Source organism: Neoarius graeffei, chromosome 23 (assembly GCF_027579695.1).
Source record: "Neoarius graeffei isolate fNeoGra1 chromosome 23, fNeoGra1.pri, whole genome shotgun sequence".
In the NCBI taxonomy this organism is placed as follows: Eukaryota; Metazoa; Chordata; class Actinopteri; order Siluriformes; family Ariidae; genus Neoarius; species Neoarius graeffei.
In genome coordinates, this window is record NC_083591.1 from 44,241,114 (window position 1) to 44,267,396 (window position 26,283).

Below are 26,283 nucleotides of genomic sequence, written 5' to 3' on the forward strand. Positions count from 1 at the left end.
TATATATATATATATAATTTATATCTTTCATCAGTCGTTTGATTAATAATTAATATTATATTAACCTCTCATGAACTAGACTTTGCATCCTGATTCGACAGTTAATTTGAATATGTTAATGACGTCGCTGCGTCACTCTGTCTCGCGCCAGCGTTGTGCGTAGAGGGCGTGGTTTCGGTTGAGTAGGCGGGGTTAAACGCCACGGCACTTCCGCACACTGTAACCTAATCCGTTTGACATCTAAAAATGGGCCTTGAGACTGAGAGCAACGCGTCCGTCCTGTACCCAACACTTACTGACAGCAGAACCGGATAAAGACGCACCGATCAGGACCGGAAGCGATTTTAAACCTCAAGAATCGTAGTGTGAGCAGTTTTGCAGGGTTTTATTTTGCATCCGCAGGCTGTTTGTGTATAGCAACAACAATAATAATAGTCTAATAATAATAATAACTTACCTGGCAGCTGGATTATCCCTCTCTTTAAACAAACCCATCAGAGCAATCTAAACGGGATTTGTATTGCTGCTTTGTCTGAAGGCATCCTGGGGCACTGTGTGCTGCTGTCAGCTCTGGATGATCCTCCTCCTGCTCCTGTGGATCAGTAAAGCAGATCCTGTGTTTTAGCTGAAGTTAGTTGTCCAGACTAGCAGTGGCTGGGCTTTAGTTAGCAGATTGTGCAGGCGCTGATTTCATTTCCACACCACTGCCTTTTCCTGCTTCACTCCAAAGAGATCGGAGGCAAAAAGCGGTGAGATTTCAACCCCATAACCATCACCAGGCTTCAACAACAACAACAACAACAAAGGATTTGGCTTCAGTTTCATCTGGAGAAGAAAGAAACACCAAGAAACCTGACATGATGTTTCCACAAGCCAGGCACTCGGTAAGTGGTGTTATTGTTATTATACCATTTCATATTGTATCATTTCAGAATCTTCCTTCCTTCCTTCCTTCCTTCCATTCTTCCAAAACACTATCACATGACCTGGACGTTTTGATGCATTTCTGCACTGCATGATAAATGCACTTGTGCATTTTGCTTATCCTCTGTGCTAAACTGTAATAATATCCTTCTTCTTTCCATCCATAATGTAGTGGAATGGTAGAACAGGTGTGTAGTGCTGAGGAGCCCTGTATGATCAGGCTTTCCCCCTAAAACACTTGTAAAAATGCTCACGTCGTAATATTGGGAATAGTGCACTGAAGCTTCACGTGTGAACATAAGGCAAGTTCAGGGTATATTAATAAACTAGCAAAATTCTGAGTTGCTCCCAGACTTCCATGTCAAATTTGGAGACGATCTGTCAAGAAATGGTGATGTTAACCCAAGACAAACAAAAATACAAACATCCGCCACCCAGGGGCCCAGCGGGGACCCTCTGGGTCCCAAATATGGAGTTTCTGAGTTCTGCCAAACTGTGGCCATCTCCTGTACCTACATGCCAAGTTTAGTGAAGATCTGTCAAGAGTTTGTGTTGATAAATGTAATGTGAAAGGCATTGAGGGAGGAAGGGGTGCACCCTAGGGACCTCCCTGGGGCCTGTACATGAATTTTGTTTATATCTGCAAAATTCCAGGTCATCCCCGGACCTACTTGCCAAATTTGGTGAAGATCCGTCTAGAAATGGTGATGTTAACCCAAGACAAACAAAAATCCAAACATCCGCCATCCAGGGGCCCACTTAGGATCCTCTGGGGCCCAAATATGGAATTTCTGAGTTCTGCCAAACTGTGGCCATCTCCTGTACCTACATGCCAAGTTTAGTGAAGATCTGTCAAGAGTTTGTGTTGATAAATGTAATGTGAAAGGCATTGAGGGAGGAAGGGGTGCACCCTAGGGACCTCCCTGGGGCCTGTACATGAATTTTGTTTATATCTGCAAAATTCCAGGTCATCCCCGGACCTACTTGCCAAATTTGGTGAAGATCCGTCTAGAAATGGTGATGTTAACCCAAGACAAACAAAAATCCAAACATCCGCCATCCAGGGGCCCACTTAGGATCCTCTGGGGCCCAAATATGGAATTTCTGAGTTCTGCCAAACTGTGGCCATCTCCTGTACCTACATGCCAAGTTTAGTGAAGATCTGTCAAGAGTTTGTGTTGATAAATGTAATGTGAAAGGCATTGAGGGAGGAAGGGGTGGGTGGAGGGAGGTTGTGCCCCCTAGGGACCTCCCTGGGGCCTGTACATGAATTTTGTTTATATCTGCAAAATTCCAGGTCATCCCCGGACCTACTTACCAAATTTGGTGAAGATCCGTTGAGAAATGGTGATGTTAACCCAAGACAAACAAAAATCCAAACATCCACCACCCCTGGGGCTCAAATATGGAATTTCTGAGTTCTGCCAAATTGTGGCTATCTCCTGTACCTACATGCCAAGTTTAGTGAAGATCTGTCGAGAGTTTGTGTTGATAAATGTAACGTGAAAGGCATTGAGGGAGGGAGGGAGGTTGTGCCCCCTCAGGGACCTCCCTGGGGCCTGTACATGAATTTTGTTTATATCTGCAAAATTCCAGGTCATCCCCAGACCTACTTGCCAAATTTGGTGAAAATCCATCAAGAAATGGCGACGTTAGCTCAAGACAAACAAACAAAAACAAACTTTGCTGCTTATTATATAGATAAAACATCTCGTCTCGTCTTCTTCCGCTTATCCAGGACCGGGTCACGGAGGCAGCAGTCTAAGCATGGAAGCCCAAACTTCCCTTTCCCCAGACACCTCGGCCAGCTCCTCGGGAAGAACACCGAGGCGTTCCCAGGCCAGCCGAGAGACATAGTCCCTCCAGCGTGTCCTGGGTCTTCCCCGGGGCCTCCTCCCGGGGGGACATGCCTGGAACACCTCCCCAGGGAGGCGTCCAGGAGGCATCCGAAAAAGATGCCCGAGCCACCTCAGCTGGCCAGAGGTGGACGAAGTACCCAACTTCATTACTGCAGATCCCGCTGGTCAAATGTTACTCTGATACAAGTGAAAGTTGTCCAGTCATTTTTGTACTTAAGTTAAAGTACTGAAGTACTTGCTTTTAAAAATACTCAAGTATTAAAAGTACATTTTCTGTCAACGCATCGTTGTATTGTATTATTGCCACAACGTTTACAAAAACCTAATGCCGTTACCAAGGACAGAAATGTGAATTCAGAAAATGAACGCATGCTGTGCATCATAGTGGTTTAACGTTAAGCTAGCTAGCCAGTGAAACTCCACCTGACATGCTAGCAAACTCTTTTCAAACTTGAAATCATATTGGGTAGCTAACGCTACTAGAAAAGAAAGATTTCTACATTCTGTTTATTTGGCAAGCTTATGCTCAAACAAAAAGGACTTCAGATAAGTTAACATTATTCATGTTAGCGTAACTCCATTTTTACATGCTAACTAACAGCGTCCAAGTTAACTAGCTATGTGTTAACGTTAACCGTGGACAAGGCTACGGCAACTTGGTGGGCAAATCCATAGAAAGTCATTTGACTAACCAGACTGCATAGCTACGTTTGCAATGTTATCGCTAGCTCTAAAAGCACAGACAACTTCGTTCCAAGCTTTCTCTTGGAATAAAATGTTTATATACCTCAAGATGCTTCCGCAGGTTGGACGGCGAGTTTTTGTAGGCCGTGATGTGGTTCGTTTTCGACAAACAAAGCAAATATTTAAAACGAAATGAATCTTTCATTCTTTCAGAAAACTGAAACATGGGTTCATGGGCCATGGGTGTGTGTGCATTCTGCAGAAGAACCGCCTCCTTCCATTCTGCCATCAACTAATTGTGTTCAAATAACGCTGCTGAGAAATCACTGAACTTGATTTTATATAGTCTATGGACATGGCGTGACCCAAGTGATTACTGTCTCAGTGTCACCTGCGAAAAAACCAATCACGCTTTAGAAAAGAAAAGAAAAAACATCCACTTTCAAATCTGCTTCATAGTAACGAGGACCTTGATAGAAATGTAGTGGAGTGAAAAGTACGATATTTGTCTTTCAAATGTAGTGAAGTTAAAGTCAGAAGTTTCCAAAAAAAAAATACTACTCAAGTAAAGTACGGATACTCAAAAAGTGTACTTAAGTACAGTACTCAAGTAAATGTATACTTCGTTACTGTCCACCTCTGCAGAAAGCTTCACTTGCTTTATCTGCAGGTTTGAGAAACGGCGTTAGCAATTACCTTATCAAATATTATCCATGATAAAAAAAAAAAAATCAGATTTTTCCAAGCTTATATAGCCTATATAATACACTTGAGATAGTCATGTTATGTTGTGGGCTACCATTTTGTTCCACGAAGTCCTAGTGGTGGTCCATTGAAGCAGTGAGGCCACTTCATTTTGTTTTAGACAGACAAAGATGCTGTTTAAAGCCTGAAAAGGTCAAGTGTGTTTCCTTTTTTTTTCCCCCCCTTGCACAGCTTTTCATGCTTCTTTTCCATCAGTGAGGCTCCTCACACGCAGCACTGTCGTGTTCTTTAATGAGTCCCCTGATGGTGGGTGGGTGGGTTGGTTGGTTGTTTGGTTGGTGTTGAGCTCTCTTGGGGTCTCCAGCCTGCAACACAGACGGAGCTTTGTATACAAACACAAGGTCATTAAAGAGACTCGTAATTAATGAGGGAATTGGCCCGAGCTGCACCTGCAAGTGAAGCGCGGTTCATTTCAGGCCACCCAAGTTATGCTGTGGAATTTCATTTGCATTTTAAATTCGCTCAGGAGAGGCTTTTTCTTTGCCGCGTAGTAATAAATTGCCCTTGTGTGAATTCACGTTGTCTTGAGTTTTCTGAAAGAATCTGCCGTTCTGACTTTGGTTTTCAAGATAAGTGTCAGTGGTGTATTATGTTACGTTTTTACATAAAAGAACACGCCTTTATTCAAAGCAGCTTTCGAGGCACGATCCAATGCAAACTTGGAGCCTTTACAAAAAAGGCTTGTATCTTTAGAACGATACAAGTGCCACAAGACTTCCACACGTTAACCAAAAACAAGTGCAGAATAGCAGTAGATAATCCATTACCTTGAGTAAAAGAAGATTAGTTGAAATGGAGATGTTTTTCAGACGTGTTTGTCAAGTCATGTTCTGTCTAATGGCCTGGTTTTGGTTGCCTGGAAACTTTAATTGACCAGGGACCATGATAATATAATATAATATAATGTATGACAAGGTGTTTAATAAAAGGACAATCACATGATCATGGAGCAGATTGTGTTTGGACCCTTGACAAAAAGTCAGCATGTCAAAAATTTGATGATGATGATGATCATGAGATGTTTCGTTTTCTCCTTCCATAGCATATGGAGTTTGAGTCACAGCTTTATTTTCTCTTGGTGTGTTTTTTGTGTCGTGTCCCTCCTCAATTTTCTTCTCACGTTTTTGAACTGCTGCTCCTGCCACATCACAGGGTTGTGGAACAGACTTGGAGGTTAAACGCTTCATGTCTGTCCTCTTCCTCATACCAGAGCTTACAGATGCTCCTGATTGGCTCGTGTCCCTGTGATTGACAGGAGAGGAAATCCATCCTACGCCATCCTTCCTACCCAGAGTGCACAAACAGTTTTTGGTTCCTTGGATAAGGCCAAAAAAAAAAGTGTGTTTCCGGTAACATGAAATACTAAAATAAGGTCAGTAGGTAGGAAAAAGTTATTTTTTTTTCTTTTTTTTTTTTTAATTTTGTTCGAAAAAATTAACACAAGTAAACATCTTACAAAATAGTATTTTGGCACAGAATCCTTTATACCACACATCATAATAAAATAAAAGTGTTTTAAATCTTTAAACGAATAAAAAAAAATATTGCTGGAGTTCGAGTTATGATCTACGGAAGCGTATTGCTGCCACACTCAAAAAAATTGGCTTAGAATCAAGTAATTACGTGAAAAGATATTGTTAACAAAGTTATCACGTTTTTACAATATATTTATCATGTAATAACATAACATCACGTAATTTCATGATACGAAATTATCACGTTATTTCATTATATTTTCATGTAATAACGTGAAAACACCTTATCAAGAAATAACGTGAAAATAACGTCCTAGGCTAGGCTACTTCCATTAAAGGTCCCATGGCATGAAATTTTCACTTTCTGAGTTTTTTTAACGTTAAAATGAGTTCCTCTGACCTTCTTAAGTCACCCCAGTGGCTAGAAATTTCATAATGTGTAAACCAAACTATGCCCAACATTTGAGAATGGCGCGTCAAAACAGCGCGTTGATAAACTCTTCCCTTGCCTACGTCAGCAAGCTAGATGATCCCCACGCCCCCCCTCTGGATTCCCACCCACTGTATGGATTGCCCGCCCAACTCAAAAGTTGCTGTTTGTCCTACCAAGCCTACTGCGCATGCGCGAAGCCTACTGCGCATGCGCAGAACACATGACACAACATGGAAATTGCGCTGTACATGGATGTGACAACACAGAAAGGAGTCTGTTTTTACTGCCGGCGGGAGAGCCCCTGAAGACGCAGTGGCTTAATTTTATTTACTTCAATAATACGCCGTCGAGTCTACCTAAGACGGTGTATGTTTGTCAGAAGCATTTTCCTGATGAATGTTTCCACAACTTGGGACAGTACAGGGCAGGTTTTGCACATCAACGGTCACTGAAGCCTGGGTCCGTACCAAGCATCCCTGCCGCATCAGCAACAAACACCGAACAAGTAAGTGTATAACTGGTCGTTTTGCCGTGTTTTAAAATCGGTGCGTTAGCCTAGCAATGGCTACATTAACTGTGCAGCTAACCGCTTCCTGCAGTTAGCCAGGTACATGGGCTCGAGTTGTACCATTTTTTTAGACAGGGCAGACGGACCAGGGCATTCGCCCGCTTGGCCGTGCCCAACGAGGAGCGCTCTCGGCCGGCTTGGGAGGCAGACGGCAGCCCCTCCCCCCATGGCACGCCCCCACCGTCTACCCTTCCCCGCCTCCTGCTTCTCATTAGCAAAACGACGCACTGGGAAAAGTGCTGAAATGGGGCTTTCTCCCAGGAGGCTATATCTACGTACTGAGGGTTCGTTTCGAGAAAGGCTGCGGATATAACATCCGGAAGCCTCCACGAGCCTGTTTAAAGCATCAACAAACCACCATGCCATGGGCCCTTTAAAAGCAGATGGCCTAGCCTAGCCTACTGTAGAACTTGGGCCGAGCAAAAACACTGAGCAAAAACATGGCTGAATCCTGAATGACTCCTATTTGTATAAATAGGGGACTACATAGGCGGAAAAACGTAGTGTTTTTCCCTGCCATGGAAGTGCACTTGTATACTGAAGAGGAAGCAATTTGCATTACAGCCTTGAATGAGGATTCAAAATGGCGCCTCGGCTCAGTTTTCCCTTCCTCCTTCAGTATACAAGTGCGCTTCCATGTTTACGCAGGAGGGCTGATAGAAGTGGCGAAACATTTTACTTATCGTTTCTTTCACAACTTGAATGCGTTGAAACAAAAGATTATGACAAACTAACGCCGCTTACACTAAAATATCGAGGGAAATTTGTAATAAAAACTTTACGGTCGCCAATTTCGACGCGGAAATTTTCGATCGGTCGGGTTACCGGAAACACACTTTTTTTTTTTTGGCCTAACTGTGGCATTGTCTGTATCATAACGTGCAATCTTTTGATGATAACACAAGCACTTTTCTGTTGTTGAGTCCCAGTTATATATTGGTTTTTGGAAGATATCTGCAGAAAGATTCAGTCATCCATGCATACAAATAATTCCACCTTGTTGATGTGTGTAGCGCAGTAGGTGGTGGGGTTCGGAACAAGCAACTTGTGTTTGTAGTTACACCATCGCAGTGTGTTGCACTACTGTCATCTCTCATCTCATTATCTCTAGCCGCTTTATCCTGTTCTACAGGGTCGCAGGCAAGCTGGAGCCTATCCCAGCTGACTACGGGCGAAAGGCGGGGTACACCCTGGACAAGTCGCCAGGTCATCACAGGGCTTGTTGCACTACTGTGAAATGGAAAATTTTTGTTTCATGAAAGAAATATAAAGCAGGAGGATTTTTACTTTTCTTGTTGTGGAAGCTGCTTATCGGCTGGGTAACTACAAAAAAGAAAAAGAAAATAACAAAAAAAAAAAAAAAACAAATAGCCCTGACATGAAACTTGCTTGTCCAGGGTGCTGAGTTACTAATTTGTCCACCATCATTTTTATTCCCTCACCAGGCCCTCATATTTTCTCTTTATTGTTAAGTTAATAATTTAAAAAATTGTGTGTTTTAAAAAAAAAAATAAAATAAAATTCTATCCACATTCACTGGATATGAGCAATCACACACTCTGATTACTACTAGGATATCAGCTTATATACCGTGAGTAGAGAAAAATGCAGTGGCGGAGTGTATCAAGTCAGATACATCACTTTATCAAGTATTTAAAAGAAACAGAAATGGCTAAAAGAATATAGTCCCCCCCTCCCTCATATCTCCTGTTCCACACTCCAGCCCAGTCGGTGGCAGTAATGCACCTTTAAGTTGGTTTGCCAACCACCAAAAAAAAAAACTAAAGAAGAAAAAGAAAATGGTGGCGTGTTTTGCTGAACCAACCCAGGACAAAATAAAAGCTTTACTCGAAAAAAAAAAAAAAACCCAAAAATAAAAACAATTTTTAAAAAAGCAGCAAAATATGAACTAAAAGTATTTGATTATACGAACATAACTTTTTTTATTTTCAATAATAATTATAGCATTTTTCACAAATTGCGCCTGTCATTTCGCCGATTTGTTTACATTCTAAGTGGAAATGATTTTGTAGGACGTTTTGTATAAAGATTTTATTTATCGAATTTGCAAAAAATAAAAATTCTGTTTCTCAAAATCCAGTGAATGTGGAAATAATGAAATCGTTATTCCACTCAATCTCGTCGTACATGGCTTACAGCCGACTTGTTTGTACACGCCTCATTGGCGATGCTGTGGACCAAAAATGGTTTAGAAAATAATTAAATGAAATGTTTCAATATTAAAAAAAAATACTATAAGCAGTAAGCCATAATAAATGAAACAAGGCTAATATTTGGTGAGAGACGACCCTTTGCTTTAAAAAAAAAATAGTAGTCTCAGGTACAGTGAGTGCAGTTTTATGCGGAAATGAGCTGTAGGTTTTACTGAGCATCTTACAGAACCAGCCGCAGTTCTTCTGGACACTGACTGTCACACTCGCTTCTTCATTTTGCACCAAAACCCAGTAGCTTCATTATGTTTTCTTTTTTTAATCTGAAAAGTGCTCTCTTATGTAATATGCTGCCCAGATACAAACTTTTTTTTTTTTTTCCCCCGTAACATTTAATTTTGTGCTGGAAAAACAACCGAACATTTAGAACTCTAAAATGTTTTTGTACTGACTTGATAATGTAGAAGTCATAAAATAGAAATCTATAACAGTTTGTATGAAAAAAGTTGGGTGCCTCAGACCTTTGAGACATATACGTATGATAGTACGTACGACCAAAGAAAATAATGGATTTGAGTCATCAAGTTGTTGAACTCGGTCTTATTTGCAGTAAGATAATGTAATGAACTTCAAACTGAGGGATTATAGGGTCTAAATACTAAAAAAATATATAGGTTCTCACAGTTTTTGGGGGTTATGATATCATTCCAAGCTAAATATGATTGGAAAATCCGCTTTGTTAAAAGGATCTAATATCTTTCATTCCTGCACATACTTTCCACATGACAAAATGTGTAATTTGGCTCTCCAGCCAGCGTAAGGCTCTGACCTGACTTCACAATTAAACTGCAAGATCTTCAATTCTGCCTTGAATCCAGGATTAGGATAAACGGATGGCTGGAATAGCAACACAGTCGAATCTTGACCTTCGGCAACTTGGCTGGCTTTGTAGCACACAGAAGGGAGAATGTGGATTTGGTTTGGCCAAATCTTCGCTCCAGAGGTTAGCCAAGGGCCTTGCGAGGCTGATGGGTAAACTGTTAAGCTTTAAGCAGGCTGTTGAAAGGCCTCCGCTCAAGAGGATTTGCTGTTCCTGTTTCCTGCCTGGTCCTGCCCAGGGTTGCTTCCTGTGTAAACAGATAATGCGAAAGAGATCGGCATTTCGGTGCTTCTTGTTTGAAAGGCGACTGAGGTCATGTCTGAAACCTATTCAACCTCACTAAATCTATAACCCGATGCAGATTTTGGGCTTTATGCAGGAAAACTAGCGAGCACCATATTAGCTGAGGCTACACATACAGTACTATACAAAAGTCTTAAGCATCCTGTTTTTCAATATAAACCTTTTTATTAAAGATTTTTATTTTAGGACTTCTGCATTATCCAGTCAGTACAACAACATTCCAGCTTTCCAAACGTTAATTTTCCAGCACAAAATTAAATGTTTGGATGTCGGTAAAGAAAGCAGGACATTGTTTATTCGATCCATGTTCACTAGATATGAGCAATCGTGCGCTCTGATTGGCTACTCTACTACTAGGATATCAGCTCATATACCGTGAGTAGAGAAAAACAAAATGGCGGACCGTGTTGCTGAATCAACGAAGGCTGATATAAAAACTACTCAAAAACAACCCCCCCAAAAATAAATAAATATATGGAATGAAAGTATTTGATGGTAAGAACACTTTTTTTCAATAGTTATTATTATAGCATTTTTCACAACTTGCTACTGTCATTTTGTTGGTTTGTTTACATTCTTCATCTTCATACACTGTTTCAAACCCTCAAAGAAGTTTGAAAATTTACAGAACTGAAATGTCCAAGGAAGAATTAAATAAATGTCTAAAGCTATTCTATGGTTCAGCATGACAGCAAGACGGCACTTTCTACAAAAAAAAACAACACGAAAGTCAATTCATGCAGCCATCGATAGGTTTTTAAGAAGTCTGCCAAGCGGAAATGATTTGATCGGACCGTTTGTATAAAGTTTTTGTTTATTGAATTTGCAAAAAAAATAAAAATGCCCCATTTCTCAAAATCCAGTGAATGTGGATAGAATAAAACAGTCATTCCACTCAATCTCGTCTTCCATGGCTTATAGCTGATGAGGCGTGTATCAGCTCATGTGTGACTCGATTTCGTGGAAAAATTGTTAGATATAAGAGACGTTTTTCAGACAATAAATTAATGAAGGCTACTGGGTTTTGGTGCAAAATTAAGAAGCGAGTGTGACGGTCAAAGTGTCCAGAAGAACTTTGGCTGGTTCTGGGCAATTCCATGTAAATGTCAACCTCACCATGCAAAAATAAAGCAACATGTAATACATCAAAACCACTCCCAGAGATATCACCTAGGCCTGTATTTTACAGATGTGAATAAGTTGAACCAATTTGTAACCAACCTAATATGTCACTGTCAGTCTTTCTTTCTTATAATGTAAACCCCAAGCTAAAATCAACTTTGATCATGTACAATTCTATATTATTGCCACAAGCCACAGAAATGTAAGATGTTCAGTAAAACCTACAGCTCATTTCCTTATAAAACTGCACTCATTGTACCTGGGACTACTATTATTTTTGTTAAGCAAAGATCGTTTCACGGGGCAGCATGGTGGTGTAGTGGTTAGCGCTGTCGCCTCACAGCAAGAAGGTCTGGGTTCGAGCCCCATGGCCGGCGAGGGCCTTTCTGTGCAGAGTCTGCATGTTTTCCCCGTGTCCGCGTGGGTTTCCTCTGGGTGCTCCGGTTTCCCCCACAGTCCAAAGACATGCAGGTTAGGTTAACTGGTGACTCTAAATTGACCGTAGGTGTGAATGTGAGTGTGAATGGTTGTCTGTATCTGTGTGTCGGCCCTGTGATGACCTGGCGACTTGTCCAGGGTGTACCCTGCCTTTCGCCCATAGTCAGCTGGGATAGGCTCCAGCTTGCCTGCGACCCTGTAGGACAGGATAAAGCAGCTAGAGATAATGAGATGAGATGAGATCGTTTCACACCAAATATTGACTTTGTTTCATTTATTACTGTTCTACTATAGTGTTTTTTTTTAAACATAGAAATGTTTAATTTCATTTTTTTTAAATATTGTTGCTCTACAGCATTTCTTTGTATGTACCTAAGACTTTTATTGGCCACTGTGAATAAAAACACTCATTATGGTAGTCCGAGAACTAGTCTGCGCTGCCAAGGATCAGCACTCCCAGGCTCCTGCCTTCGCTTGCCACCTGGCTCACAATGCACCCAACCCCAGTGCCTGTCCTTGCGGGTGGTAAGCCCACATGGTGGTGGCTCCATGTAATTTCTTTGGGCTGTGCCCAGCCGGGCCCCATGGGCCAAAGCCTGGCCACCAGGTGCTCACCGGTGAGCTCCCCTCCCAAGTCTCGCTCCAGGAGGATACCCTGGTTTCCTGCTCCCAGGCGAGGTGCTACAGCTCCTTCTCTGTCATTTCATCAAGGTCTTAGTCTGGTCCCTCCCCTGGAACCAATTTGCCTTGGGAGACCCTATCAGGGGCTAATGCCCCTGACAACACAGCTCCCAGGATCACCTGGACACACAAACCCCTCCACCATGTTAAGGTGGTGATTCTTCAGAGGAATCTGCGGCTGAAATGAGCTTTCTCTGTCGGGTGGCTGGGCTCACCCTTTGAGATTGTCTGAGCTCCTCATCCTTCTGGAGGGATCTCGGAGTAGAGCCACTGCTCCTTCATGTCAAAAGGAGTCAGCTGAGGTGATTCGGGCATCTGATTAGGATGTCTCCTGGGCACCTTCCTTTGGTGGTTTTCCGGGCATGTCCAACTGGGAGGAGACCTCGGGGTAGACCCAGAACACGCTGGAGAGATTATATATCTCATATGGCCTGGGGGTGCCTTGGGATCCCCCAGGAGGAACTGGAAAGCATTGTTGGGGAGAAGAACGGCTTGAATACCCTGCTTAGCCTGCTGCTACCACGACCCGACTTTGGATAAGCGGAAGAAAACGGATGGATGGATGGATGGATTATGGTAGTCCATTGTGTCCGATGATGACTAGGAGGTGTTTAGCATTTGTTTGCTTGCTTATGAGCTGCTTTCCACTTGTTTGAAATAAAATTAGAACCACATCTTGCACATATAACATTCGACACCAACTGCCCGTGATGTGACTTGTGTTTTTCTAGATATTCTTCCTCCCTTTTTTTTTCCCTCACCTTTAACAGATTCTTTCACAATCTTTCTCCACTTGTATCTGTCTCTGGCTTTCTCTTCCAAGTCATTCACTTCAGTCTATTCTTTTAAGTCAAAGTCCCTCTCACACCAAAATCTGGTCTTCCCAGGCAGTCTCCTGTCCCAGTACAAACCAACTTTTTAAGGCGTACAGTGGGACAAAAAAGTATTTAGTCAGTCACCAATTGTGCAAGTTCTCCTACTTAAAAAGATGAGAGAGGCCTGTAATTTTCATCATAGGTATACCTCAACTATAAGAGACAAAATGAGAAAAAAAACCCAGAAAATCACATTTGTCTGATTTTTAAAGAATTTATTTGCAAATAATGGTGGAAAATAAGTATTTGGTCAATAAGAAAAGTTCATCTCAATACTTTGTTATATACCCTTTGTTGACAATGACAGAGGTCAAACGTTTTCTGTAAGTCTTCACAAGGTTTTCACACACTGTTGCTGGTATTTTGGCCCATTCCTCCATGCAGATCTCCTCTAGAGCAGTGATGTTTTGGGGCTGTCGCTGGGCAACATGGACTTTCAACTCCCTCCAAAGATTTTCTATGGGGTTGAGATCTGGAGACTGGCTAGGCCACTCCAGGACCTTGAAATGCTTCTTACGAAGCCACTCCTTCGTTGTCCGGGCGGTGTGTTTGGGATCATTGTCATGCTGAAAGACCCAGCCACATTTCATCTTCAATGCCCTTGCTGATGGAAGGAGGTTTTCACTCAAAATCTCACGATACATGGCCCCATTCATTCTTTCCTTTACACGGATCAGTTGTCCTGGTCCCAAAGCATGATGTTTCCACCCCCATGCTTCACAGTAGGTATGGTGTTCTTTGGATGCAACTCAGCATTCTTTCTCCTCCAAACACGACAAATTGAGTTTTTACCAAAAAGTTCTATCTTGGTTTCATCTGACCATATGACATTCTCCCAATCCTCTTCTGGATCATCCAAATGCTCTCTAGCAAACTTCAGACGGGCCTGGACATGTACTGGCTTAAGCAGGGGGACACGTCTGGCACTGCAGGATTTGAGTCCCTGGCGGCATAGTGTGTTACTGATGGTAGCCTTTGTTACTTTGGTCCCAGCTCTCTGCAGGTCATTCACTAGGTCCAAGATGTTTAAATAAAAGCATTGATGTGTTGTAAGCCTCAGTCAAAAAATCGTGTACAGAAATGCTCAGTTCTGCATTTATAATCATTTGGATTATGACAAAGTTCTTCCTGAGAACCTGACAATGTCTTACCTGATGAAATATTTACTGCAGTCTGCATTTCAGGATGCGATCGTTCTGTTTTATGCAAAAATAACCTGCTGTAATGATGACAGGCTTGTAGTACCTGAGTCCAACTCGTGCCCTAATTTTAATGACTCGTGACTTGACTTGGACTTGAGCACTGATGACTCGAACTTGGACTCGGACTCGTGCATTAACTGCATTCAGACCTGTAAATTGGAGACGAGGACTCAGATTTTTTCTTTATATTTTTGTAACAGGGGCGGCACGGTGGTGTAGTGGTTAGCACTGTCTCCTCACAGCAAGAAGGTCCGGGTTTGAGCCCCGTGGCCGGCGAGGGCCTTTCTGTGCGGAGTTTGCATGTTCTCCCCGTGTCCGCATGGGTTTCCTCCGGGTGCTCCGGTTTCCCCCACAGTCCAAAGACATGCAGGTTAGGTTAACTGGTGACTCTAAATTGACCGTAGGTGTGAATGTGAGTGTGAATGGTTGTCTGTGTCTATGTGTCAGCCCTGTGATGACCTGGCGACTTGTCCAGGGTGTACCCCGCCTTTCGCCCGTAGTCAGCTGGGATAGGCTCCAGCTTGCCTGCGACCCTGTAGAACAGGATAAAGCGGCTAGAGATAATGAGATGAGGTGAGATTTTTGTAACATGCCATAATAATTTGGCATAAAATATTTATATCTACATTAATTTTTATACTAATTTCATGTAAGAGAATGCACATTCACCTGTTCATGCGTCATGTTCAGGAGCAAACTGGCGTTAAAATGCCTGGAGAGAAGCCCCTAGGATTGTCCGCTTTGCTTATACAGGCTTCTCGTGCAGTGGGAAAAAATGCACTGCTGTGTGTTCCATATGTAGAAGAACTATCGAGGAGACGACGGGGACGACCTCGAACTTCAATTGTCATTTGGTAAGACTCCACCCAGAGAAGGAAGTGACACGCTATGTTCATCGCTCTGTTGATCGCGAGGCTTGCTGAGCGATGAACTAGCTAGTGTTAACCCTCTCATGTTATTTGCCCTGTTGATAGTGGGCGGGGCTTGCTGAGCGATGAGCAAGCTTTTTATCTGTAGCTTATTAACTAAAATGGGGCAGTCGAGCAGTAACGTTAGTCCGACACAGTAGCAGAGACGCTTTTACATAAAGGCAGCAGCAGACACCGTCAAATGGTGCAGTTGGAGTCTTGTTCTCGGACTTGACTTGAAGTTTTTTTTTTTTAATGGACTCGGACTTGAACACTGGGGGCTCGAGACTGGACTCAAGGTTTAGTGATTCGACTACAACACTGGATGATGACTGTTATCGTGAAATTGTCTGTTCTGTTGGTGTTTACTGAATGTAGCTGGTTGTGATGAAGGTGACTTGAGTGATGGTGATGAGCCTGCTGTGATCAAGAGGTCACATCATCTTATTTCTCTTTCATAGCTGCCTGTGACACTGATGTCTGTAGAGATGAATGTTCTGAAGTCTGTGCGCATCGTTTACAGGGAAGACCGATTACTAAAGACACCGCGGAGGGGAAAAGATTCATATTTGGAGGCCTGGATAGCTTCATCATGGGTTTTATGTCTCTCTTTAGTATTGCAAGTTGTATTCCCATGTAGAGCATTGTAGAATCAGCTGGACATAGAAACACAATTCTATAAAAATTTGTTAAAATACATCTATGGCCAGAACCAGAATTCAGGGCACTCTAGACTGCAATGTCAAAAAAAAAAGTTATTATTAATTTGTTTTTGTTTAATAGATTGTAAGGAATTACTTTTTATGTTGTGAAAAATAAAAAAAAAGAATAAATCCTTAAATAAAGAGGCAGAACAGTGCTGTTCAAAGAACTTGTTTTACACTGCGATTTAAAAAAAAAAAAAGTTTTTTTTTAATCGCAAGCTACAGTATCTGTTCACTTGATTGCATTAAATGATGTATAAGCCATGAGAATATAAGGAATTGGGCATGTAACGATTCACCCAATTCATGATTTGATTGGGTTTGGTTCACGATTCATACTTACATATTCCTTTTGTTAAATTAAAGGGTTGTTTTTTGGTTTTGCTTCATTTTCTTAATAACCAACAATAATTATTTACCCACATTTGTAAAGGTTGGAGTGAAATATGATAGCCTCTTAACTAAAATATTCCTTTTATTAAAAATGAAAAAGTTAATAACAGCTGGGCCTTTTCTTAATAAACTTTTATGAACATTTGTATTTCTTTCATTTGCTTCACTTTTCTGTATCTTTCAGCAGTCTGTAAAAAGAGAGCTCTGATTCATGGTTAAATCTATTTATCCAGTCATTCGCAGAACACCTCTTTCCCAATTTAGATCAGTTTTCTTTGTTTTTGTGGCATTAGAGCTGTATTACTTCCGCCTGCGATGAAGTCACAGGCATTTCCTCTGTTATACATCAGAGGGGAACTATCAGGGTCTTCTGGACCTTCAGAGAAGGCCCAAACATATCAGCATTTCAAATGTTATATTTAATTTCTTTTATTCTTTCATAACTTCATTATAATTATTCTCTTCTGATTCTAATTTGGCCTCATTTTCTATCAAATTTGCTTCAGAAATGAAAGGGTTACTGTCCTGAAAACATTGAGTTATCGAGTGAGATATTTTTGTTTGTCGTCTCTAGGCTGAGAAGAGTTTAGAGCTGGCTCACTCATTGGTTAGAACTTCATTGCTGGGATAGAAGGCCATGGCAGTGTATGTTTACGTAGGAAGTGACCAGATGAATTAACCAATCAGATTTTGATTTATAGTGGGAGGGACCAAAAATTTACCACCCTTGGCCTTTTCGAAGGCCAACACGAGCTTAACTGTGACTCGGTGCCGTCACTGCAGCAGTGAAGTCACCTTCCAGCCGGTGTAGCGTTCATCAATAGTGTTGGCGAATGCTAATAAAGCGGTCAAGCCAATGCTATCTATGGAGAGCAAGTAGCACAGGCTAACGACCGAGAAACTACGATGAGTTAAGCAATGACGTTAAATCTACATAGCTGCTCAAAGCATCAGCAGTAAACAAAATAGCACTTCATACCTTTTTAAATGAGCTTTAGATCAATCAAAATATTCACTTGTTAAATCTAACACTGCTGTGTTGCAGAGGAAAATGTAACTCGCTCGCCACAAAACCAAACGCAAGCATGACATCATTACTAGCTCTTCCTGAGGTAACTCAGATGCTGTATTTAGTATGTGAGGGTGTGCTGATATAGGAAACTAGCCCATGATTGGGATTTGTAATGTGGTCGACATCTCTTGCTTTTTCTACAATTGACGACGAAGAAAAAAAGCGATGTTTTCTTTGACAGTCCGTATTTTCGATCCCTAATTTTTTTTTTCATACTTAAAGCCAAGTACTTGTTTTTAAATGCAGTGGTCAAGATACTGTTGAAAAACCTGTCAAAGATGCTTCTACGCAAGAAACATCTGGCAACCCTGGTGTCATGAGCTACGCGCGCACACACACAATTTCCGTAATCTGAATGTGCAGCTCAGAAAATTTACTTAAGCAGCTGCAGAACCTCATCTCATCTCATCTCATTATCTCTAGCCGCTTTATCCTGTTCTACAGGGTCGCAGGCAAGCTGGAGCCTATCCCAGCTGACTACGGGCGAAAGGCGGGGTACACCCTGGACAAGTCGCCAGGTCATCACAGGGCTGACACATAGACACAGACAACCATTCACACTCACATTCACACCTACGGTCAATTTAGAGTCACCAGTTAACCTAACCTGCATGTCTTTGGACTGTGGGGGAAACCGGAGCACCCTGAGGAAACCCACGCGGACACGGGGAGAACATGCAAACTCCGCACAGAAAGGCCCTCGCTGGCCACGGAGCTCGAACCCGGACCTTCTTGCTGTGAGGCGACAGCGCTAACCACTACACCACCGTGCCGCCCCTCATTTTTATTTGTCGAGAAAAATATTATTGTCTTTTGAGTAGAAGATTGAATTGTTTGATAATTTTGTTGCTTTTTTTTTTTCATCTGCGAAACCAAGACTGTATTGTATGAATGTCTTTGAGGATCCCAGTATATTTTGGCCAGTTTGTCCACCCTTGAACCTATAAGGCACGTGCAAAGGTTTTGGAAAATCGTTCATAAAGCGTAGCTTCAGTGAAGCAACAGGATGGAAGGAGATATGGAGAGAAAAGACGATGTGCAGTCGTACACCTATGCTCACATCAGTATGCGCAAACACACACTAACACCTATCCAGCTGTGTGCAAAAAGCTTCATCGACTGGAGCACACAGCCTACACGCATTTATCCCCCCTCCTTCCAGCTGTTCTTTCTCCATCATACCTCCTCAGCATGTACACTGGGGGGGGTTGCTTGCTCTTTTGTCTTTCCAAGTCATGCACAAGCACACGACACAATCTCACACATACACACTCCCCCTACACACCCAGAGTAATGAGCCTCGGGTGTGTGTGTGTGTGTGTGTGTGTGTGTGTGTGTTGGAGGGGGAGGGCTGAGGGCAGCGCCGGAGGACATTATTAAGGCTGGTTGAATTAACACTGCTGCCCTATGACCGTACTACAAAACCCCCAGCAGGGTGGGAGCTTAATCCCCCTCGGTCCCCATCAGCACTAAACAAACACACACACACAAGCACAAACTGAGACACATGCAGACCTCCCATTTCTCCTCTCCCCCTCCCTTTCTTTCACTCTTCCTCCTTATTTATGCACAGAACAAAGTGACAAACAGCTAGAAGCTGTATTTCTCCAAATTTTAAAAATTTCCTGTAAAAAGCAGCGTGCGTGCTTCTTAAAACGGTTAACGCGAGGGATTATCAAAGCAGAGAGGGTTTCTATTTTGACTGAATTATAGCAGGAAACAGGCAGGTGAATAATCACTTAATTGCCAGCTGAAATCTGTGGAAAACATCGTTTTATACAGTAGAGCTGCAGCACTTTCAGAAACAAAGGGTACTAAACTATAGACCCTTTTCACTCACGTGACCTTCGTAAACGCGACCGCCATTTTGGACATGAAGAAATAACGGTTTATGGCACAGACCCTTTCGGTTCTCGCTCATCTAGCTGCTACAATGACTAATAATACCTAACACACATTTAAGTATCCGTCGTAAAGACGTGAAACTCGTCGAGTGACGAGTGTGTTCACTGATAAGCTAACACAATCTAAAAGTAGACATACCATCACACTGCCCTGGCGCTGTGTACAGTTTACGTTCTATGGTTTGTGCACTCACTATTTGCCATTACTTTCTCCAACCCAGTGTTCGAACTATGCCGATATTTTCGGGGGGTCCCTTTTTTCCCTTGGGGGTGGGGTGCTTGCGCTTGTCTCAGAGCGCGGATCTCCAAACACATGAGAAGCCTATCTTACGCACATATCACGCGGACTCCACACACGCATCGCGTCTAAAGTCATAACTCATCAGGGGAAATCGTGTCCGCATTGGCATGTTCAAAAAACAACCTCGCGTCAACAATGATACCACACGCAAGAAAAAAAAAACAGTCAGGCTACTCAACACATGTGATCCACAGCAGCACCAAAGCATCACTGGAAATCATGTCAACAACCAATCTTCCATTTCAACACGCGTCAATGCATCTTACCTTAAAGCAGAATCGACCACAAAGGAAGTCTGTTAGCACACTTCCTTTCTACTAGTTTGTCCCCCCAACCTGGCAGCAGCAGTCGTTGTCATATCGGTTTATTTTATCTTTAATGTAAACACAACACTTCGGATATGCAAATGCTTCCCGTTACACACGATTGCTATGTCAATAAACATCATTTTGCCAATATTTTAGAGACCATCCATCTTCTCCGTCGGTCAGCATCTGTCGGGATCCGATAAAATGATAAATCTTGCCTTGCGTGTTGATGGTTACTACATCCAGGTGCACAACAATATAATGGCATGATGGAAGTCTTGCTGAAAGTAAAAACTTTCTTTGATGGCTATATTCCTTTCGATGCTTCGCCGTCGTTCCTCGTTGTTGGCTGTGGTAGACTACTGGTAGTTCATGTCCAAAATGGCGGCCGCGTTTGTCGTGACGTCACGTGAAAAGGGTCTATACACAGGGCTGGTACCCTGAACCATTTCTACCTGTAGTATGTGTCTTTAAAGCTGTCCTGCCGTTCAGATTTTTCAAGTTTAGGTCATAAAAAGAATTTTCCCCGACACCCAGTTATTTTTGTGTAGTGGACCAAAAGCTGCTGAATTCAAATCAGACGTCCAGTTTTGATTTTTTTTTTTTAAAAACTAGAACAATTAATGAATTTAAGGCCACGAGGCCCTAAATTCTCCGCTATCTTTTTCTGCTTCACCATTACCCAATGCAAAATACTACCTCATGCATGACGTGGTGGGCTTTCCCTGTTTACGCAAGTCATTGTGGGATACAAATTTGAAACAGGAGAGAAAAATGGAGGACGTGAGTGTGCGAATGAAACATGAAAGACTGACTACAGTAACGGAAAGCGAGAAGAAAAGACGTTATGTTGCGAAGGAAAGGAAACGCAGGACCAAACTAATAAATATCAGTGGTCAGCGAGCACCTCGGCGTGATCAGCTGTTCGTTTAGCGACAGCCAGAGGTGGACAGTAACGAAGTACATTTACTTGAGTACTGTACTTAAGTACACTTTTTGAGTATCTGTACTTTACTTGAGTTTTTTGGAAACTTCTGACTTTAACTTCTACATTTGAAAGACAAATATCGTACTTTTCACTCCACTACATTTCTGTCAAGGTCCTCGTTACTATGAAGCAGCTTTGAAAGTGAATGTTTTTTCTTTTCTTTTCTAAAGCGTGATTGTTTTTTTCGCAGGTGACACTGATCAGCTGTCTCAGTAATCACTCTGGTCACGCCATGTCCATAGATTGTATAAAATCAAGTTCAGTGATTTCTCAGCAGCGTTATTTGAACACGATCAGTTGATGGCAGAATGGAAGGAGGCAGTTCTTCTGCGGAATGCACGCACACCCACGGCCCATGAACCCATGTTTCAGTTTTCTGAAAGAATGAAAGATTCATTTCGTTTTAAATGTTTGCTTTGTTTGCCGAAAATGAACCACATCACAGCCTGCAAAAACTCGCCGTCCAACCTGCGGAAGCATATTGAGGTCTATAAACATTTTATTCCAAGAGAAAGCTTGCAACAAAGTTGTCTGTGCTTTTAGAGCTAGCGATAACGTTGCAAACGTAGCTATGCAGTCTGGTTAGTCAAATGACTTTCTATGGATTTGCCCACCAAGTTGCCGTAGCCTTGTCCACGGCTAACGTTTACACATAGCTAGTTAACTTGGACACTGTTAGTTAGCATGTAAAAACGGAGTTACGCTAACATGAATAATGTTAACTTATCTGAAGTCCTTTCAGGAATATGTTTGAGCATAATCTTGCCAAATAAACAGAATGTAGAAATCTTTCTTTTCTAGTAGTGTTAGCTACCTAATATGATTTCAAGTTTGAAAAGAGTTTGCTAGCATGTCAGGTGGAGTTTCACTGGCTAGCTAGCTTAACGTTAAACCACTATGATGCACAGCATGCGTTCATTTTCTGAATTCACATTTCTGTCTTTGGTAACGGCGTTAGGTTTTGTAAGCGTTGTCGCAATAATACAACGATGCGTTGACAGAAAATGTACTTTTAATCCTTAAGTATTTTTAAAAGCAAGTACTTCAGTACTTTAACTTAAGTAAAAAATTGACTGGACAACTTTCGCTTGTATCGGAGTAAGATTTTACTAGTGGGATCTGGACTTTGACTTAAGTTGGGGACTTTGTCCACTTCTGGTGACAGAATGATGGAACTGTCAGTGTACGGTCAAAGGTAAACCTGTAGATGGCAGTAATGCAACACTGTGGATGCCAGCTGCTGTAAAACCCAAAAGAAGAAGAAGGTGGTAAATCTGCGCATGCGTACACACACGGACTTCCTCTGTCTGCTTGACTGCGTGAAGCGAGCAATTTCATGCACGTTATTTACTCGGGAATCCCTCAAATTAAATAACTTCCCAGCCACAGAATGGCCTGATATTTTGAGAGATTACAGAAATAAACGTATCACAATGACTAAATTTCAGAGGGAACTAAATTTCACCGATTTTATGAAATTGAAAGGTCGAAAAAATATTGAATTATAAAGTGTGCCCAGACTTTTGACTAGTACTGTACCTTAAATCGTTTTAGAAACGTAACCTCCATTCGCATTACCATGTGAAAGATAAACAGTAAAGCTGCAATAGGTTGAGTTTAGGACCCCAGTGATGTACAGAAGCGTATTGCTGCCACGCCAGAAAAAGGATCAGTATCATGTTATGTGAAAATATTAGTATGCTAAGATGTTCTTCACGTTATTACGACATACAAACTGATCACGTTATAACAATACACTCACCGGCCACTTTAATAGGAACTTGTTCTTGATTGTAAGAGTCCTGTTCTTGGCTGCAGGAGTTGAACCCAATGTGGTCTTCTCCTGTTGCACGCTGAGATGCTTTTCTGCTCACCGCGGTTGTAAAGAGTTGCTATATCTTTCCTGGCAAGAAAGCTCAAACCAATCTGGCCATTTTCCTCTGACCTCTCTTATCAACAAGGCGTTTGTTTCCACCCACAGAGCTGCCGCTCATTCACTCGGTGTTTTTGTTTTTCGCACCATTCTGTGTCAACATGAAGTGAAAGTCACACTTTGAGATCACAGTTTTTCCCATTCTGATGTTTGACCAGGCGGCACGGTGGTGTAGTGGGTAGCGCTGTCGCCTCACAGCAAGAAGGTCCGGGTTCGAGCCCCGTGGCCGGCGAGGGCCTTTCTGTGCGGAGTTTGCATGTTCTCCCCGTGTCCGCGTGGGTTTCCTCCGGGTGCTCCGATTTCCCCCACAGTCCAAAGACATGCAGGTTAGGTTAACTGGTGACTCTAAATTGACCGTAGGTGTGAATGTGAGTGTGAATGGTTGTCTGTGTCTATGTGTCAGCCCTGTGATGACCTGGCGACTTGTCCAGGGTGTACCCCGCCTTTCGCCCGTAGTCAGCTGGGATAGGCTCCAGCTTGCCTGCGACCCTGTAGAACAGGATAAAGCGGCTAGAGATAATGAGATGAGATGTTTGAACATTGTGAAAGTTAACTGAAGCTCTTGATTTGTATCTGCGTGATTTGATGCATTGTGCTGCTGTCAAGGGATCGGCTGATATTTTAGATAACTGCATGAAACAGCAGGTGGATGGGTGTTCCTAATAAAGTGTCCAGTGAGTGTACATTTTTTTTTTCAGAGCGTGTATTAAAGGCTGAAGTGTGTGCGTGTTTTTTTTTTTTTTTTTTGTGTGTGTAAGGAATTAATCAGAGTTATTCAGCGAATATAAAAAAAAAACACTCTGGTCTTATTTGGAGGAGGCTCTCATAATTTCAGGTTTGCTTTCACGTTGGAGACGTCCTTCTGATTTGTGCCATTTCATACGTCTCGCGCACACAGGTTTGCAAAATGGTTTCGAACCCTCTCAGTGCAAGCAGTCGTGCCACAAAGCTGAGCTAAATACAGTCCTGCAGTCTGACAAGTCTGGTTTTTATACCTCAGTAACCATAATAACGTCCTGAAAGTAGAAACAGGAAGTAACGTGACGTGTTGATCCAACCCTGTTACTCGCACCTGAAGCAGACCCCAGAGCACTGTTTCCAAGAGGAACAGAGATCAGCTCTCTGACCTGCTCCCTGACTCGAAAACAACTTCTCACTTTGCCAAATGGACTGAACTGTGGACGCAAACGGCCCTGAATCTTGGGGAGAAAAAAGCAACTTTTTTTTTTTTTTGAAAGCAACCTTAAAGACAGGAACTTGCTGACTCGATTTTGTTAATGTAGGGCTGTGAGTATAGGATCTGTATCTGATATTGGGTGATTTATCTTTTTTATTAATGGGATTGGTGTAATACTTAATATCCTTTTACGAGATTGTGTCTTTGGTTAGCACTGTCGCCTCACAGCAAGAAGGTCCGGGTTCGAGCCTCGTGGCCGGCGAGGGCCTTTCTGTGCGGAGTTTGCATGTTCTCCCCGTGTCCGCGTGGGTTTCCTCCAGGTGCTCCGGTTTCCCCCACAGTCCAAAGACATGCAGGTTAGGTTAACTGGTGACTCTAAATTGACCGTAGGTGTGAATGTGAGTGTGAATGGTTGTCTCTAAGACTACGTTCAGACTGCACCCTGAAACGACCCATATCCGATTTTTTTTGCCCATATGCGACCTGTATCCAATTTGTTATTGACAATCTGAACGACACAGATCCGATTTTTTTCACATACGACCCAGGCCGCTTGGATATGTGGTCCTAATTCCGATGCATCCATTGATATCCGTTATTTTCACATGCGACTGCAGTCTGACCGGACAGGTCGCATTCATGCGACCTACACGTCATCAACAAGAGACAAACGTCACTATTCTGCACTGGCTAATCCCGCCTCTTTGGTGGAAAACAACAACATTTGTACAGTTTTCAGAATTTAAATAGACTTTTATAGAATTGATCAAGCTAATGGTGGATTTGGTAGGGACCTGGATGTTGATCTGTTAGCCTGATTAAATAAAACAGTTTCTATAACTGATTTATAACTTAAACCATCCTGTATTACAAGCTTATAAGATTGTTCTGGAAATTTCCAGTAATTTGACACCTTCGGTCTCATTAGTCTGCTGCCCACATTAATCAGATTATTGTGTGAGTTCCGCCGCCGCCACAAAAACCACATCGCCAGGTCTCGCCTCATCTCCATGCTTTACTTGCAAACTTGAAGAGTGTGCTTTTTTTTTTGTTTACGTATTACGTAGATGTGCTTATTACGTGTCAATTTGCGCATGCGGGACACTTTTGGGTCGTTTTCCGTTCATATTGGAGATCGCATACTGTACAAGTCTCATATAATTGGTAATGTGAACGGCCTAACAAAAAAATCGGATTTCACAACAAATCGGATATGGGTCGTTTCAGGTTGCAGTCTGAACGTAGTGTATGTGTCAGCCCTGTGATGATCTGGCGACTTGTCCAGGGTGTACCCCGCCTTTCGCCCATAGTCAGCTGGGATAGGCTCCAGCTTGCCTGCGACCCTGTAGAACAGGATAAGCAGCTACGGATGATGGATGGATGGATGGATGGATGGATGGATGGATGGATGGAGATTGTGTCGGTGTTCACATGAAAGAATCTGATATCTGATCTGTGTTTGAGACCAGCATCAGCTCTGATACCACTACATTATTCTTCAGCATTTAACACAATGGGAGTCGTGAAAAAAAAAGGCTGAATTCACAAAACCAACCAGAAATGTGTAGATTAAAAGATACAGGATCCAAAATGACTCTGGCATGTTTTCAAAAAGGAACAGTTTCCATGGACAAGAGAAAAGGAAACTGAGATACAAAATTAACCCTTTGTGGCAAAATCAAAACTTGAGGGCAGCAAGTCTTTGGATGGTTTTCTTTTCCACCTTTTCCTTCTTTGCTTCCTTCTTCTTTTTCTTCAACACCATCTTCACTTTATTGTTCTTTGCCTAATTATCTTTCTTCGCCACCTTCTTCTTCTTTGCCTACTTTACTTTCTTCTTCTTCACCACCTTCTGCTTCTTTGCCACCTTCTTCTTTTTCTTCATCACCTACTTCTTTGCCTACTTTGCCGCCTTCATCACCTTCTACTTCTTTGCCTTTTTTCTTCTTTGCTTACTTTGTCTTCTTTTTCTTCATCACCTACTTCTTTGCCGCCTTCTTTTTTCTTCTTTGCCTACTTTGCTGCCTTCTTCTTCTTCGCCTTTTTTCTTCTTTGCTTACTTTGCCTTCTTCACCACTTTCTGCTTCTTTGCCACCTTCTTCTTTTTCATCACCTTCTTCTTTGCCGCCGCCTCTTTCTTCTTCGCCTACTTCGCCTTCTTTGCCTACTTCACGTTCTTCACCACCTTCTGCTTCCTTGCCACCTTCTTCTTCTT

General features: G+C 42.3%; 1 protein-coding gene across 2 annotated transcripts in view; it reads left to right on the plus strand.

Moving 5' to 3' along the window:
• The first annotated feature begins 206 nt into the window (after positions 1 to 206).
• chico overlaps positions 207 to 26,283 on the plus strand; it is a 76,911-nt gene continuing 50,834 nt past the window's right edge. For both annotated transcript variants that reach the window (XM_060906219.1, XM_060906221.1), the window contains exon 1: positions 207 to 884. In XM_060906219.1, coding sequence (XP_060762202.1) covers positions 858 to 884 — 27 coding nt within the window. In that variant the 5' untranslated portion in view covers positions 207 to 857. The remainder of the gene's footprint in view (positions 885 to 26,283) is intronic.